Here is a 16,090-nt window from a genome sequence, read left to right as displayed (position 1 = left end):
GAGGAGGAGGAGGAGGAGGAGGAGGAAGCAGAGGACCGGGAGGAGCTGAGAGAGAGGCTGGACGCGGCGCGGGCGGGCGTGGAGAGGACCGGCCGTCCGGACGACGAGCTACTCTTACGGCAAGTACCTGCTCCCGTGGGACCGAAGCCAATATGAGATGACGTGCTTGCAGGAATAACCCTTTACACTGGACAAAACACACTTGAAACTTGTTGACTGCTGACTAACACTTCACACAAACGCACATGTAGTACAGTATCACTTCTACTTGTATGTAACCCTGACTAGTTCACATGCTAAATGGTTTACATAATCTAAATTGTTTGATTTATTAAAATTGGGTAATTCTGTTCTACTCTACTTAAGTTCCTATGCAGTTTTGGACTTAAATGAGTAAGACTGGATATTTGTTAAAGAAAGGATTGATAACCTGACATAAGAACTCAGCATGCATCTGCACTTGCTCCAATATGTCAAACAGGACTACATCTTGGTCGTCTGGTCACTAGTTCTGCCAGCAAGAATATGCAAATCGACACGTAGTGTGCCACTGGCTTCCAACACCTCCACATCACAAACTCAGCCGCTGGTATTGTACGTGAACTAGCACACAGAAAAAATGCCTGCATTTTTTGTGCATTTGTAAATGCTTTGATTGTTTTGCTACCTTTTACAATTATCTAAAGTTCAAAGCTGTTACTTAACATTTAATTTACTTTTTTAATGATATGTCATTATGCTTAGCTCACTGATGAAAATTCAAGATGAGACACACTACGCTAACTGATTTTCCGTTAAATTATTTAAACTTATTGAACATAAAATCTGCAATATATTTAATAACGTTAAAAATTTTTATGGAGGAATTTGATTCGAAAACTTAAAATTATTTAGTCATCAAAATAGTTATTTTCACACGGCGACGGCAGTTCAAACTGACTAATCATCGGCCGTCTGTTAGAGTTGAGTGAGTGAATGGGTAAAGGAGCCAGCGGGTGCGTGCCCGTGGAAGCCGGGAATGCAGGTTGTGTCCCGCCGCGCGCAAGGTTCCTGAGGGAGCGCCTGGCGTCCCACCCGTGCCAGAACCAGGGCTACGTCCTGGACGGCGTCCCGTGGACGACGGAGCAGGCGCGGGAGCTGTTCGCCCCCCCGGAGGACCAGGAGGGGGAGGAGGAGGAGGAGACTGCAGTGCCCTTCAGCAGGACGCTCATGCCAGGTGCACCTCAGTCAGGATAGTAGCAACATCACGTAACAATAAGTCAACTGAACTACTAGCTATAGCAATTTAAAATAGAATTTTACAAAAAATAAAGGGGGTTTTCTGTAAAGTCAGGTTTACGGACGATAATTTTACGTGATAACGTCATAAGAAAACATTGATGAAAAATTGCATACAGTTTTTTGCAAATTTAATTTAATTAATTTGTTTAAAATATAAATCAAGAACAATTGCAGTTAAGAAGCCCCGCCTTAACCTGTTTGATATTATAGATGATTTTCTCGCACGGTGGTTGGCCGGTTCTTGCACGCTCGGCTCAGGTGGAACGTGACAATTTTTTGTGCGTGCAGCTGGGCGTTCATCGGTTTATAAGACGTTATCATGTAAAAAAAAAAAAAAAAAAACCTACTTCATAGCTCACGTGTAGACTGGAGTATGTTGTTTGTAGTTATCACTCCCGGTTTTGTTATACGTAGTTCTAAGGATTATGGAAAGGGAAAGGGGTGATTACTCCTCCCTTAGGCCTGTTACTGATTTCTGCCCTTCTCAGGATCTACTTTCACAGTCCTTCCATCTTCAATATTGATCCTTATCACTCTCTTATTTTATTTGATATCCATAATTCATCTCATTCCTCAATGTTGGTATATTATATTAAATTCCTTTTTTTTAATTTCAGGCAGGCACATTTGCAAGGGGAGGACGCTAACTTTGGGTCGTCAATTTTGATGTCCCTTTACGAGAGTAAAATACTTCCCAATAGCAATCCAACTGTATTGGAGAAAACCCAACTCTCAATTTTTTTTCGAGAAATAGCAGTTTGGAAAACAAGGCACAACTTACATACCAGTATTGTTATTCTCTCAAACGCTAAGGCAGTGTGGCCCCATGGCCTCTTGAGTTCGATCCCACTTTCGATACTTAGTTGCTGTACTGGTTGAAGAAGGCTCAGTGTTTTGTTCTATATTAAGTTGTTTTTTTCCTCACAATAAAAATTCACTCGTGGAACAAGCAGTTGAAAGTTAGTTTTTACTGTTTTTACTAGCATAGGTATTCTGAAAATTCGCATATGGCTACTAATGTTCTCCAGTTAGTCCTTGAAAACACGGAGGCTTCCGTTGGGACAAAAGTGTCTTTGTGAAGGGTGGGGGAAAGTAGGCACCTAAGGTGTACCCATTTGACGCTCTGAGAACTTTGATAATATCCATTTTACACAACGTACAAGAAAATAATTACAATGAATGAAATTACATTACTGATGGCCCGTACTTCGGTAAATTATTTTTTATTTCTAGTAATGTCAGTAAATAAACATGAATTTGTATGTTATTGATGGGGAAAAAAAAATCCAACGTGATATCTAACCCGAGTTGCTAGCATGGCAGTCAGGCACACTAACTGCTGGGCCATGCAGCCTGAGCTGTTTCGAGTGCAACACATGGGTGAAGTTATACTTTATTTTTGATTGGCCATTTCTCGAGAACAACTGAGTGCTGGGTTATCTCCTCGACAGGTTAGATTGCCATCGGGAAGCACTTTACTCTCACAAAAAGATGTCAAAATCTCCAACCCAAATGTCGTGTCTCCTCCTCGTTGGTCTGACTGGAACGGGTACGAAACACGTGTGATGGTGAAACGTGTGCGCAGAGTACGCAGTGAGCCTGGAAGCAAGCGACGACTTCCTGTGGGAGCGAGTGGTAGACATGCCGGAGAAACAGCTGCAGGCGTCACCGTACGCAGAGGAGAAGATGGTCGTCAAGCTCTCCGAGTTCCGGTAATTACAAACACCGAGATGGCCCAGAAATGCAATGTAGTGCAGTAAACTCCCTATTATCCGCGCATGCTACGAAAAAATACAGCACATAGGTATGTAAATCTGTATTTTATTACAAGTGAGCAAATTTGAATTCTACTGACGAGTGTATTGCGTGCAGTATACAGTAAAACGCCACAGGCCGTCTCGGAACTCACTCAGTAGGCTGGCATGCGTTGCTATTTTTGTCTTTGTCGCGCTTTGTTTCTAGTCGTATGGTTGCTTTTTTAGTGTCTAATGAAGTCTCCGAGTACATACAGTACTGTACGTATCCTTGTTGCGTAGTTAGTACCGAGCACTTTTATGTTTAAGTTACTGAAATGTATTGTATGTTAAGTATTCAGTAAAATACTAACATTTTAGCATCATTCAAAATTTTTTACTATTAATTGTAACTTTTACTGTACATAAATTTTTAGATTTTTAAGTTGAAATTAATGTTTCCTTTTTATGTTTCCCATTTTTGGCTCTTTTTGCGGATTATCCGCGGTGGCCCTGCCACTTAATTTCGCGGATAATCGGGAGTGTACTGTGTTCCCTCCCCACCCCAACACTTTTTCAAAATGAAAATGTAAATGTACTGAATGTCAGTGGAGAACTGGGTTTCCCAGGCGTTATTGGACACAAGTTGCATGATCTGGAGTACATGCAGTATTAAAGAAGGAATTATTATTTTTTTTAATAATTTTTGTTCATGCTGTCTTTGCTCAGCCATATTGGATGAATAGCCTGGGGCTATTCGACACATGTAACTTACAACATTTATTATTTCTTCTGGTTGTGTTGATTTGGATGAATGTTTGAAAAACATCCAGTATTTATGGACAGCGATAAGAGCCAGAAGAGAGACGGCCAGACTACTTGGTAGCAACCTTTTTCAAACACACACGAATATCCACAGGCACAATCGTACACAAGCACTTTATTCAGCAGTCAAAACTCATTAAACTATTAACAGTGGTGTAAATAATATCCACAGGCACAATAGTAAGCAAGTAGGTACTTTATTCAGCATTTGAACTATACACCAAATAATCATAGATATATAATTTTTGTTCTGATAAAGTAGTGGAAAGATTATTGTCCACAATCAAAAATATGTACAGATGTTAGACTATTAAATGCATATATCACGTACCAGTAACAAAAAAAAATTAAATTGGGTTTGACTATGGACTACATCAACAAAAAAAAAAGAACCTGTTTAGCTATGGGCAAAATGTGGACACATAGTTAAAAATATGTTTAATTCAATAGCAGTGGTTGACCTACCACTATGATTACACTGTGAAGACTTACTTGCTGCATTTATCTACGATGCTGTAGCCAATGCAACTTGTACTTTGAAATGTACAAACCCTAATGCAAATAAAATTTCCAGAATTGAGTGGAAATTTTTTTGTAAATGTGTTTGCAATATTGTCTATTGGGTAAGTGGCAGTTGTAAATAACTAAAACGAGTGATAACTTAAGTTAAGTGTAAATATGAGCTAATTTCATAACTATTTTGCAATTAGTTTTTTTGATTTAATTTTGTGTTTAGCATAAAATTAAATAAGGTTAGCCTTATTTTGTGGTACTTTGTGGTTCTTGAAATTAAGTGGCCCTAAAAATTTATAATCACTAGATTTGGGCCTTCACTTCTATTGACTCAAGCTTTAAAATTTTTATTTTCATGTTTGGTGCTATCCATTCTTTAGGGACTAACAGGATATTCGTAATTACTCATGCATAGAACACAATTATGTTACTGCATGGGTTTTTCCCTCTAGCTTTTAATTAATGAATTTGAATTTAGATGGCAGAGACAAGATTTATATTTTAATTTTCAACCCAGGGTTTCTTTTTTTTTTCTACCCTATTTTTTTGACGTGAACACGTCTAATAAATCTATGAACGCTGGCTGCACGTACGAAAAATTGTCCCACTACGGATGTCCCACTTCGGATGTTTACGCATGCGTGGCATATCTCTGGTATGTTGCGGACGGTACAGAGAACTCGGCCGGGGTTCGAGGTTATTGTTGTGCACCGCGCCGCGGGAGTATATTCGCAAGGAAATGGCGTTCTTACAAGTACCTATTATTTTAATTACTAGTGTAAATCAGTATATTTAAAGTGTTGTATGAGTATTGTTTTAGCTGTGTAACTAAATATTTATTGCTGGTATGATACTTTTTACGCTTTAGTTTGACATTGGTAATTATTTGTCACGAGTTATTATTTAATCAACTAAATCACACACCGTATTATAGTTATGAGCCCACGAGCATGTAAATATTTCGAGTCCAACAGAGAATATGCTAGTTCAAAGAAATTCAAACAAATATTGTGCGTGAAATATTCTTAATTAATGTCATCAGAAAAATTTGTTTTCAATGTGGCCTTGTGGCTGCGCGTTAGAATGGCTGACTTCCAAACCAAAGGTTATCAGTTCAAATCCCGGCAGCTGCGAATTCTTTTTTTTTGTACTTGTAAAAATAAATACAGCGCACGCAAAATTTCAAAAGTAATAAATATAATTAATGAATGCAAATAAAAGTAAATTTATTAATTGAATTGTAGATTTCATTTCACTCCTTTGTATCCATACAAAATAGTGATAATTCAATAAAAATGATTAAATTTTATTCATAAAAGTATGCAGAGGTAGATTTTATTATACAAAAGATAGAAAAATTAAAAAAAAAATTCTTCCTCAAAGAATATAATATTTTTAATGCCTAAATGGTTTGGTTGCAAAAACCTATTACGGCTCAGTCTCAGGCCGAATATGATATTTCCGTTTCTTCTGGATCAATCATTTCATCAATGTTTTGTTATGACGTTGTCACGTTAAACTATCGTCCGTAAACCGACTTTACAGACAACCATTTTTTTTGGTCAAAACTATTTTTTTTATAAACATGTTCTGGTTGTATATAAAGTGAACTCTATTATATTAGACACCACAGATACATATTTTACTCAACTAATTAAAAAAAATTTATAGGAACATTTATGTATTCAAGGTAATAAAAAATTAATCCTAAAGCAAATGTGTGTTGGAAGTATTTACCGACCAGTAGCATTGGCAATGAAAAAAAGGTGCATGAACAAACAGGTAGTAATAATAATACAACTAACTTTTACATTCCATCTATAAATTAGTGGTGCTAAGTGCTGAAATAACATTAGTCATATTTAATTATTGAAAAATAACATTAAAACTTTTATTTCAGTCTGTACAACTGGAATGTTTATGTTTCAACTTATATTTCTGAGTTACTCTCTTCTTGTAGGTATTAACCCTATACTCCACTATGTATACCTGATAATTGTGTGGAAACACCACTTCAGTCCAGGATAGAGCACCTATTGTGGAGATGGAAGACGTATGCAAATAACACACACTGGTCTTCATTGGCCACCACAGGTTTCCTCGATGAAAATCTTCCTGAAATCTAACCTGGATAGTGATTTCAAAATGTTGGCATGCAAGTGGCCTCACCTAATGGCATTATAATATTATAATGAGAAGTGGTGCATTAGCAAAAAATATTTATATGAGGAGTTACAAATTTAAAATCTACTTTAAAGAAAAAGAAAAAAAAAAATTCTGCAAAAATGTTTCCCTGTATTTGGTCATAGTGCATGATCATATGGGATTTTTTTCACAGGCAGAACAATACAGAAGAACTAACGGTAATGAATTTCTTTGATGAAGCTGAAATCCACTGCATGATTTACAATATTGAAAAAGACCAGAGCGAATTCTTGGAGGCCACCTTTCAAGACATCATTGCCAAAATCGGCAAACCTCGTAATTATGGTACGCACCGCGAGGTAACAGTAGTCTTAACAGACAATCAAAACCATATTCAGTGCCTTTCAGACGGTTGTACACTTGTCTTGTCAGGTGTTGCATGTTATAGTTTATGTTTACATTAATTTTGTGCATGCACCACTGAGATGTGTATCTTTTTACCTGTAACTACATTGACTGTTAACATTTTTGTTGTTCTACTATTAGAAGGAACTGTCAATATATATATATATATCTATATATAAATATATATATATATATATATATATAGATATAGATATATATATATATATATATATATATATATATATCTCTTTGCCCTCAAATTTAGAATCTTTGAATACTAGAGATTCGGTGGGATTCGAGAATTCGACCGGCCCATCCCTAATATATACACATTATATATATACACGTGTGTGTGTGTATATATATATATATATATATATATATATATATATATATATATATATATATACATATATATATATATATATATATATATACATACACACACATGTGTGTGTGTGTATATGTGTGTGTGTGTGTGTGTGTGTGTGTGTATATGTATATGTATGTATTTATATAATGTGTACATATATGTGTATATATGTATGTGTGTGTATATATATGAGAAGGGGATGGATACATGGGTGTAAAAAACAGTAGCTTTCTCGTTTGTCTTTTCGTTAGCAGTAGGGGTTGTAAAGTCCCCCCCCCCCCCTCCCCTTGCAAGAACGCTACCTCAATCCCTCCTATAGTAGTAAAGTAGCACAGAAATGAGAGGGTTAAAACCAGTCCTTAATTTCTTACGCACCCATAAGCTGAGAGATAAAATAGACTTTCACTTGTGTGTCTATGGAATTCTACTAAAGACAGATAATCTTGCAACCTATATTAGAGGGCAACCCTTCCCGTGAAAAATTTTTTTATACCCCAAATTATAGGGGTGATCCCTCTGTGAGTAAATACCTTACTACCGTAAATGACAGTACCTGATTAGTTCAAGATAGTTTTTATTTCAATATTTGCTCATTTATTATTATCCCACGCAGACAAGTGTGCAACTGTACTTATGCCACGACATGTGTGGAAGTTGGGAGGTCAATTTCCTCGACCTCGAGTTTTCTCATAGCCAATGTTTTTCATGCAAATACTTAACTTGTCTTAACTTTATTTATTGCATGATGTTCATTCTCATCAGGAAAGTCAAGTTTGTACGCAAGACAAAAACTTAATTTTTGTACAGGACCATCGGCTGAAGAGAGAGCACAAACGGAGCAGGAGACAGAAGAGAAGCGGAAAGCAGAGCAGCTGGAAAAAGAACAAGAGGAAGAAAGAATCCAAAAGAAAATCCAAGAGGAGGAGATGGCGAAAATGGAGGAATGGGTAAACTGTCCGGCACCTGGCTAGCACGTCCGTGCGCAATGTGAGCAGTGAGTCAGCGAGTGTTTGTCTCCGCAGGCAACGCTGCTGAACGCTCTCAAAGAGGAAGAGGCCACCGTGCTAGCAGTGCGGGGCATCCCCATGCGGGAGTTCCTGGTGAAGAACGTGTTCCCGGTGCTGACGAAGGGCCTTATCGAGGTGGCTCGCACCCGCCCGTCCGATCCCGTCGACTTCCTGGTGAGCACAGATGTTGTGCCTTCACGTGTCAGTTTTTGGGGTAGCACTTTCAGGATGACTCGTGTGCCAGTGTTTTGGTATGTCAGTTGGCTCTCGTACGTTGTACAGACTGCAACGTTCCTTCATGTGAATGTTCGCCAACTATTCCGAGATTTTTTCGATATGACAGAAAAGACAAATTTAAATAATTTTAACCATTTAGCATATTTATAATCAAGAATATGAATACATTTGCTTAAATAAAAAAGGGGGGGGATGACGGGTAAAAAAATACCAGTTTGGCACATCAATGCATCTGGTTAAATGAACCATGATTTTCTGCAGTAATAAGTGAGTTAGGTAGACAAGCAATTTGTATCAAAAGTAGAGCCGAATATGCAAATTTGGTTGTTTGAGGAAGCACAAAAAAAAATTTGTAGGTTGAGTAAAATGGTAATTGCATGCATCATATTGTTCAATCACGTATTCAATTGACATCTAGAAATTTTGGAAAGGGATGTCGGGCAGAGAGAGAGCAAGACAGTTTCAGGAACCCAAAGTCAATGCGGCACACTCAGTGAAGGACGGCCCAAGCAACTCTACTGCAGTCAATGTCTCACATTTCAATCCAATACACCAAAAGCATAAACAATTTTATGTTAAACCAACAGTTGTGCGTCCGAACAGAATCCCTACTTTTGTAAACTTGTATCATTGACTTGGAATTATTTCCACACCCATGGAAATAACTGGTGATTACAGACATGAATAGTTAAGGTATCGTATCAATGATGAGAACCATTTTAGGTAGCAGCATTCACCACAGACCACGTATTGTTACAGCAGTCGGAGTGGAACGCTTGGTAGAGCAACCAGGGATGTAGTTTCACAGTTAAGGGCTCCGCCTACCTGGTCACACAGATGGTGCGCAGAGCTTCAGGAAAAACGAGATTTCAAAACTACTCAAGATATCCTAGTGGGGTATGTTTACGAAAAGCATTTAAGAGTTCGCTGAGGCCCGAAAAGTACTTTTAATTTTGGATCATGTTTTTAAACTGTATTTCTAGAAGAGTTAAAATGGCTAAAACGCATGTTTTCAGAGTAATTTTTAGGCGTAAAACAACCAGTACAGATTCTTGAAAGTACTTAAGGGACTTGTATTACATCTTTATCTTCATTTCTCCGTCATATAATGTTACGGTCACCGCTCATGTGACGAGAAGACTGCGCGCCAGTCCAGAGGCGACACAGCGCTAGAAGCACCGGCGAGCGTCGCGCTTATCATCCCGCCTCACTAACACACATACACCCCTGACGAGGCGGGCCCCTTAATGGCTGTTCCTCCCCACACTCTCATGCCATGGATTTTCAGAAGAGTAATGTGTCTCCAGTCTGTGATTTAACATAATTACGCATTACATATACTGTATTTGTGCCACAGGCTGTTTATCTCTTCACGAATAACCCAGATGGCAAGATGTTCCAAACGGAATATATGAAGGCAAGTGTAATGCAGAAATATTCAGGACAATAGACAGCATCAGTAGCAAGAACATTCCAGAAAGTAAAATGTGATAAAATAAATAATTTACTCTTTTAACCATTGCATCTGAAATAACTCAGTAAAAATATGTGTGGAACACAAATGTAATGGGAATAAAATATTGTATTGTGTGGAAGTTAAAACTAAAAGCATGTTATTGATATTTCAGTGAGTATATGATTGTGTGTGCGCGTGCATGCATGTGTGTGTGAATAACAAGTACGCCTACTTCAAAATAGAAACAGCGGAAGCAACTAACAAAACATTATTTTACACTGTGTTAAAATATTCAGCATTATATTTTGCCGTTTTGAGGTTATCCTGTGCCCATTTTATTTTTCAATGTGCAGACAAATAAGTATGGAATATTGAAACCCAGTTGTGGTTTGAGTGGAGTGCTTCTCTCTAAAAATGTTAGAAAATGATAAATTTAATTTTCAGAGCTCTCTTAAAGCAAATATGAAATATTTTCCCAATGTTTCATAATAAAAACATTTAACACTAACCCCTTTAATGCTTAAACAGAAATGTTCAGGTCAAAAGCATTGGTGTGGTATTCCGAATCCTGGATGACTATCAGAAATTTGAACACCAGCTGATGCATGCTCTTAAGAAATTATTTTAACACACTTATGGACAGTCAGGTATATTTACCCAATTTTTCTTCTTTTACATTAATGTTTACCTTATTTTTCTTGGTGTGTGATCCCAGGCCAAGAGCTCGTGCTAGCAAGTCCAGGATTCTTTGATCTAGAGAAGGATTAGTGAGACCAATGAAGAGATTCTGTGTAGAGATGTATGGATTTAGGACTGGCTGGGGCATGCTTGGATAAGGAAAGTATTACTGAACACTAGATGTGTGTTTGGGCTAAGCAACTGCATGTCAGTGAGTCAGTATGTATTAATTTAGAATTAGGATTGACACGCTGAGGGCAATATTTTGTTCTACACAAGACACCCACAATTCGAACATTTGACAAAACGTGCAGACTAGAACTTTAAGTCTGTTTAGTGTTAACTGGTTGTCAAATTTTAAAACTTTGTTTCAATACTTAATTAAATTACATAATATGTAGGTGAAATAAATATCAATGCCAAATTTTCATGGCAGTGTCAAGACTGATACCAAATTTAACATGTAGAGCTGTATAGTCAAAGTCAACATATTTGAAACCTGAAGTAGTGGAGTCCAATTTTCATCAATATGTATTATGTCTAAAGATGACACAGCAAGCAATTACTTCAGGGAAAACTGTGCAGTGCTATTCATTAGGTGTATGTTTAGACTCTTAATAGGAGGAGCTTTGTTTGAAAGCTGAAAAAGTAAATGTAAATAAAAATCATAGTTTTATAGATCATATATTCACCTCAGTAAGTACAGAGGGCACGTGCTCTAACGCTATGGAGACATGAAGTCGAGTTACACTTGAATGAAATCTACTCGGCTAAGGAGGAGGAACCAAGCCAAAATTCTTTGAGCCTTCGCTGAATCCACTTGTACTGCAACTCACAATCAGTTTTTATAAAAAAATATTGCAATCTACTCTCACCACTTAAACTTTATAGTAGATAAATGCTCATGATATAAGACTAACTGATGCTCGTCCAGTGTATTTGATTGACGCGTCAACCAATGTCCTGCTAGAGTTGACACCCCTGCCGAATCAAACGCAACCCAGTGTGTGTGTGGCACCAGGTATCTCCTCCGTAGCAGAGTTGAAGTACACATTGAGAATATAAAACATTCATACATTTGCTCGTCGCAACAGCCAACCTGAAAACCCAACCTAGAAACAGAGTACAATACTTTGTACACACAAATGCGAAAAATTTTACATGAGACAATAATTTACAGTCAAAATAACATTCACTAATTTCTACCTCCCAGAATCACAATCCGCTGTAATTTGAGACCTGTAATTTCTAGGGTTTTCTTTAAGTTCCAGTAATTTAAAATGTTAAGAAAATATACTGTAATTTCATCACTGTTTTAAATGACCCAAACTGGCTACACAAAAATACAAATTTAAACATTACAGTACTTTAAAGACTAGTGAATTAAGTATTATGCTAAATTATGGGACAGAACTATAGGTAGGGTATCACAATGACAGATTATTGCAGCAAGATAAACTTGTGTAAATATTTGAGACAAAAACAGTAAATATGCTGAGTAAAATCTATTTTACGTGTTGCAACTTAATAGTAATGCCAGTACAAGTATTATTAGTCGCAAGAACAGAAATGTAACAGTTGCACCAATAGGGTTTTAAGTACACACCATCAGACTCAAGTTGAGAATAAGTAATAAGTACACACAACCTGAGAACATTATTCGTTATTCACTACATACATTAACACAAAACAGAAAAACATGACAGAAAATGTTACTTATAAAAAACAATAACTTATTAAACTTCATTATCTACTACGTATTTCTTTTTCTGCGACACAGCCATTTATAGGATTACCACCCTAGTGTTATGTAATGTAATGTAATGTAATGTAGTCTGCAATGCCTTCATTTAAACAGCTAACAAAACAGATGATGCAACAATGCCTGCATCTAATCCGATTAGAACTTGTAAACTATTCTAGAACTTTTAAATAAATGTATGGCATAAGAACACAATGTACACATTTCTTGGGGGCTTTGTAACATCTACAAATGTTTCAGAGCAGTCCATATTTCAGAACTACACACATCAAGCACTATCCCTTATATTAAACTATTGTAATTGTCATGCATTAAAATAATTTAACAAGATGTCATTGCTGCAGTCCTACAAATAACTTGATGTGAAGACAATTGACAGTCATAGCTGTTTTAATTATTAAGTTAGAACAAAGCTATTAACTTTTGCACCTACCATTACTTGCACTGTTATGATATGGAGTTATCCTTAAATAAGCAAAATGTGTTTCTTAAAATAGAAAAAAATTTGCTCTTATGCCAGTAAACTATTAATGCCTACAAAAGCCTAAATATAAATATTTTCTTCCTTAAAATAACTAATACATAAGTCTAGAAACAAAATAGTTTCATTTTGATTTCTAAACAAAGGAAACTGCAAATTCCAATTCTACACCACTATATTTCCATTACAAAAGAGACAAAGTTCAATCTCACAAATTTAACACGAAATAAGGACTTCAAATCCAAGTTATTTTCAATTTGCTATTTACATTATGTACACAGAACCGCTCAAGGTCCACATGGTCTGGATAGTTGAACAGTTTACCTACTCGCTACGTCCACACAGGAGTTCAATGCGGGGAGACACCAAAGCTTGGAGTTTTATGGACAGTAAAGAGTCGAGGACAGAAGTAACAACTGCTCCTTGAAGAGAGCCTTCCACACTACCGGTAAGTTGACACACATAAGTACGTTTGGGCGTGGTGGGAGAACAAAGGTGTACGTGCAAGCCTCGGCTGCCGAAGGGAGAGTAGTGAACCTAACGAATGGAAACAACAAACTGCTTGTATTTTACCTTCAGCAAAGTTAGATGTTAGTAGTGATTTAGATCCTTGCTGGTGCTTCTACAGCTTGTACAGCTTACTGATTCTTCTGTTGGCATCCTTAAGCAGAGTTTCGTTCGAGAACTCCTACGCAGCACCGGTAATAAACACAACAGTAAGACAGCTGTTCCAAGAGATTCACAACAGGCACAAAAAATAACTTTCATAACATTTTGATAGGCAGAATAAAAGTTAGGAAATGGCTTGAAAATTAAATAAAGCCACTTCCACAACATTTTCACATGCGATACAAGTAACAAATATTCTTCCTAAAGTTTTTGACCAAAGTCATAAAAATACTTACACACAAATAACAAATATTTGCACTGAAATGTTTGATCCCGACTATTTTCATGCAAAATAAACAAAATGTTATTGCTTGAAATGTCATAAAGGTGAAAATATTAACAGTTGTAACCACGACACATCTCTATACAAAAAAAATCTCTGAAGTGGCCTTACGTCCCACGACAGAATTAAGCAATAACTTTTTAAAATAAACTGCTCAATATTTTTTTTCTTTACAACTGCGATAATAATTGATGGTACGACATGTTCTATATTATAGATACTTTTATGATATAAAGATAAGCACTTCAGTAGGTGGCGACGCGCAGACTCGTCGATTACTTGAGCAGGTCATGGGCTCGCTGGTTGGCCACTGCTATCCTTGTCTCGTTGGACTCGCCCTGCAAGGCCACGCATCCGTCAGTGCACACGCACCCACAGCGGTACAACACGGCATGCAACAGTCGTGCCAACATTTACTGTGCCCCCGGCTCTCTCCAGGCAAGTAAATGCTGCCAAAACAAAACGTTCAGGGAAGACACCACAACTGCTGTATTCCATGCGAATTTAATGCACAAACTACCGTATTTACTCGCAAATGAGTCGTCCCTTCGTATGGGTCGCATCCAAAAATTTGGGCAAAAATCTTAACTCTTTTCACGGTAAGAGTTTCCCTCGAATGAGTCGCGCCATAACCTTTATGACCCTTCCCCCTTCCCACTAACCTAGGCACTATCTAACAAAAAATACAAAGGAAAAGTGTTTCCCTTCCTCTTCCTATTATAATTTTTTTACTCGTCGCCTTCCCCAAAAGAGAAAAGATTGCCGTTCTTGAAAAATAACAAGCACGCTGTTTTCATCAGTTTGGTCATGAAATGTTGTAGTAAAAATTGTAGGAAATCTCATGCAAACAAAATGTTTTAACTAGAGGTGGGACGATACCACACTTTCGATACTCTATTCTGTAATTTTTTTTCAGTTCGATACTTTCGATACTCCAGGGAAAAATATTTTCCCATTAAGTAACAATTATAAAAAATAACATAAATTAGTTTTACTTTTAAACTATATAAATTCCCTCTTTATTACAAAAATACAAACTGCAAACAACTTTAAATACTTGAGTATAAAAAATAGAAGCGAAATATAAACTATCTTCAAGAGAGTTAGCCCTTTATTTTCCAGTACACTTTTTTTTACTGCGAACAAATGTAAATAAAAGGAAAATCAGAAATTTTTTCTTGTTTGTTTCATTTTACAAACAACTTAATGCAACAGAACAATTTTAAATAAAATATTAACATGAGAAACATAAAAAACAAAACAATCCGATCATAAGAAAACAATAACAAACGGGTATATTCAGTTCAAAGATTAATGAATGCACAAAATATGAGTTCCGTGCCTTGGTAAAGCGCGTGCACCATTTTCATAATCATTGCTAGTTTGCGCCACTAGTCTCGCTTGGTGCTGGCCATAGATGCTACTAGCGAAGTGCACAGTCTTCCTGATACTATCCATAACTATGGTGCGATAAAGTTACTTTCTTACGTTTGCAAAGGTAAACAATGAACTTTTTCAAAATAAAAGCATTGAAACTTAGTTTATCAGGAGGAATATAACAAAAAAATTTGTGAATTTTAGGACTTTTCCGCTTTGTAAAAACTTATAAAACGGGAAATTAATTATTTTATAAGCGTATGTCCCGGGAAAGTAAACCATTGTAAATATAGTACTTTCGGCGGGACCAAAATTAATCGGCGTATGACACGGGAAAATGTATGAAACGGGAACGTATCATCGAGGTACTACTGTAGTTGTATTTTGTACGATGCCGACTCAAAACTTAATTCAATACAAATGAACAAGCATTCTGGTATCGAAAAAATGTATCGAACTTACAGTTTCGATACTCGATACTTTGCGATACCGTCAAGTATTGAAGGTATCGAAGTATCGAAAATCCCATCATTAGTTTTAACAAAGTTGCATCACAAATAAACCTGTCGAGGTAAGAACGTGATGTTTGATTACTGGCCAGTTCACGAAAATTAAATGGCCACACAAACACCCCCCCACACACACAAACACACCCACACACACAAACACCCCCCCACACACACAAACACCCACACACACACAAACACCCCCACACACACAAACACCCCCACACACACAAACACCCCCACACACAAACACCCCCACACACAAACACCCCCCCACACACACAAACACCCCCCACATACACAAACATCCCCCCCACACACAAACATCCCCCACACACACAAACACCCCCCCCCACACA

The 16,090-nt window shown here is 37.1% G+C and overlaps 2 protein-coding genes across 15 annotated transcripts in view; one reads left to right on the top strand and one right to left on the bottom strand.

Annotated features, from left to right (window-relative positions):
• The window catches only part of LOC134536364 (adenylate kinase 7-like), a 30,699-nt gene extending 20,590 nt beyond the window's left edge, over positions 1-10,109 (top strand). Inside the window, exons 13-19 of the mRNA XM_063376118.1 lie at positions 10-119; positions 981-1,216; positions 2,867-2,993; positions 6,691-6,842; positions 8,083-8,222; positions 8,298-8,456; positions 9,877-10,109. Of these exons, the coding sequence (XP_063232188.1) occupies positions 10-119; positions 981-1,216; positions 2,867-2,993; positions 6,691-6,842; positions 8,083-8,222; positions 8,298-8,456; positions 9,877-9,969 (1,017 nt within the window). The 3' untranslated portion in view covers positions 9,970-10,109. The remainder of the gene's footprint in view (positions 1-9; positions 120-980; positions 1,217-2,866; positions 2,994-6,690; positions 6,843-8,082; positions 8,223-8,297; positions 8,457-9,876) is intronic.
• A 1,215-nt stretch (positions 10,110-11,324) lies between these two features.
• The window catches only part of LOC134536278 (synaptosomal-associated protein 25), a 110,213-nt gene continuing 105,447 nt past the window's right edge, over positions 11,325-16,090 (bottom strand). For 9 of the 14 annotated variants that reach the window (XM_063376015.1, XM_063376002.1, XM_063376004.1 and 6 more), the window contains one exon: positions 11,325-14,186. In XM_063376015.1, the coding sequence (XP_063232085.1) occupies positions 14,124-14,186 (63 nt within the window). In that variant the 3' untranslated portion in view covers positions 11,325-14,123. The remainder of the gene's footprint in view (positions 14,187-16,090) is intronic. The other 5 variants (XM_063376010.1, XM_063376008.1, XM_063376016.1 and 2 more) reach the window with 1 other exon arrangement.

Source organism: Bacillus rossius, chromosome 10 (assembly GCF_032445375.1).
Source record: "Bacillus rossius redtenbacheri isolate Brsri chromosome 10, Brsri_v3, whole genome shotgun sequence".
Taxonomy (NCBI): domain Eukaryota; kingdom Metazoa; phylum Arthropoda; class Insecta; order Phasmatodea; family Bacillidae; genus Bacillus; species Bacillus rossius.
Note: the sequence above shows the minus strand (reverse complement) of the source record. Positions and strands in the feature narration are given on the sequence as shown.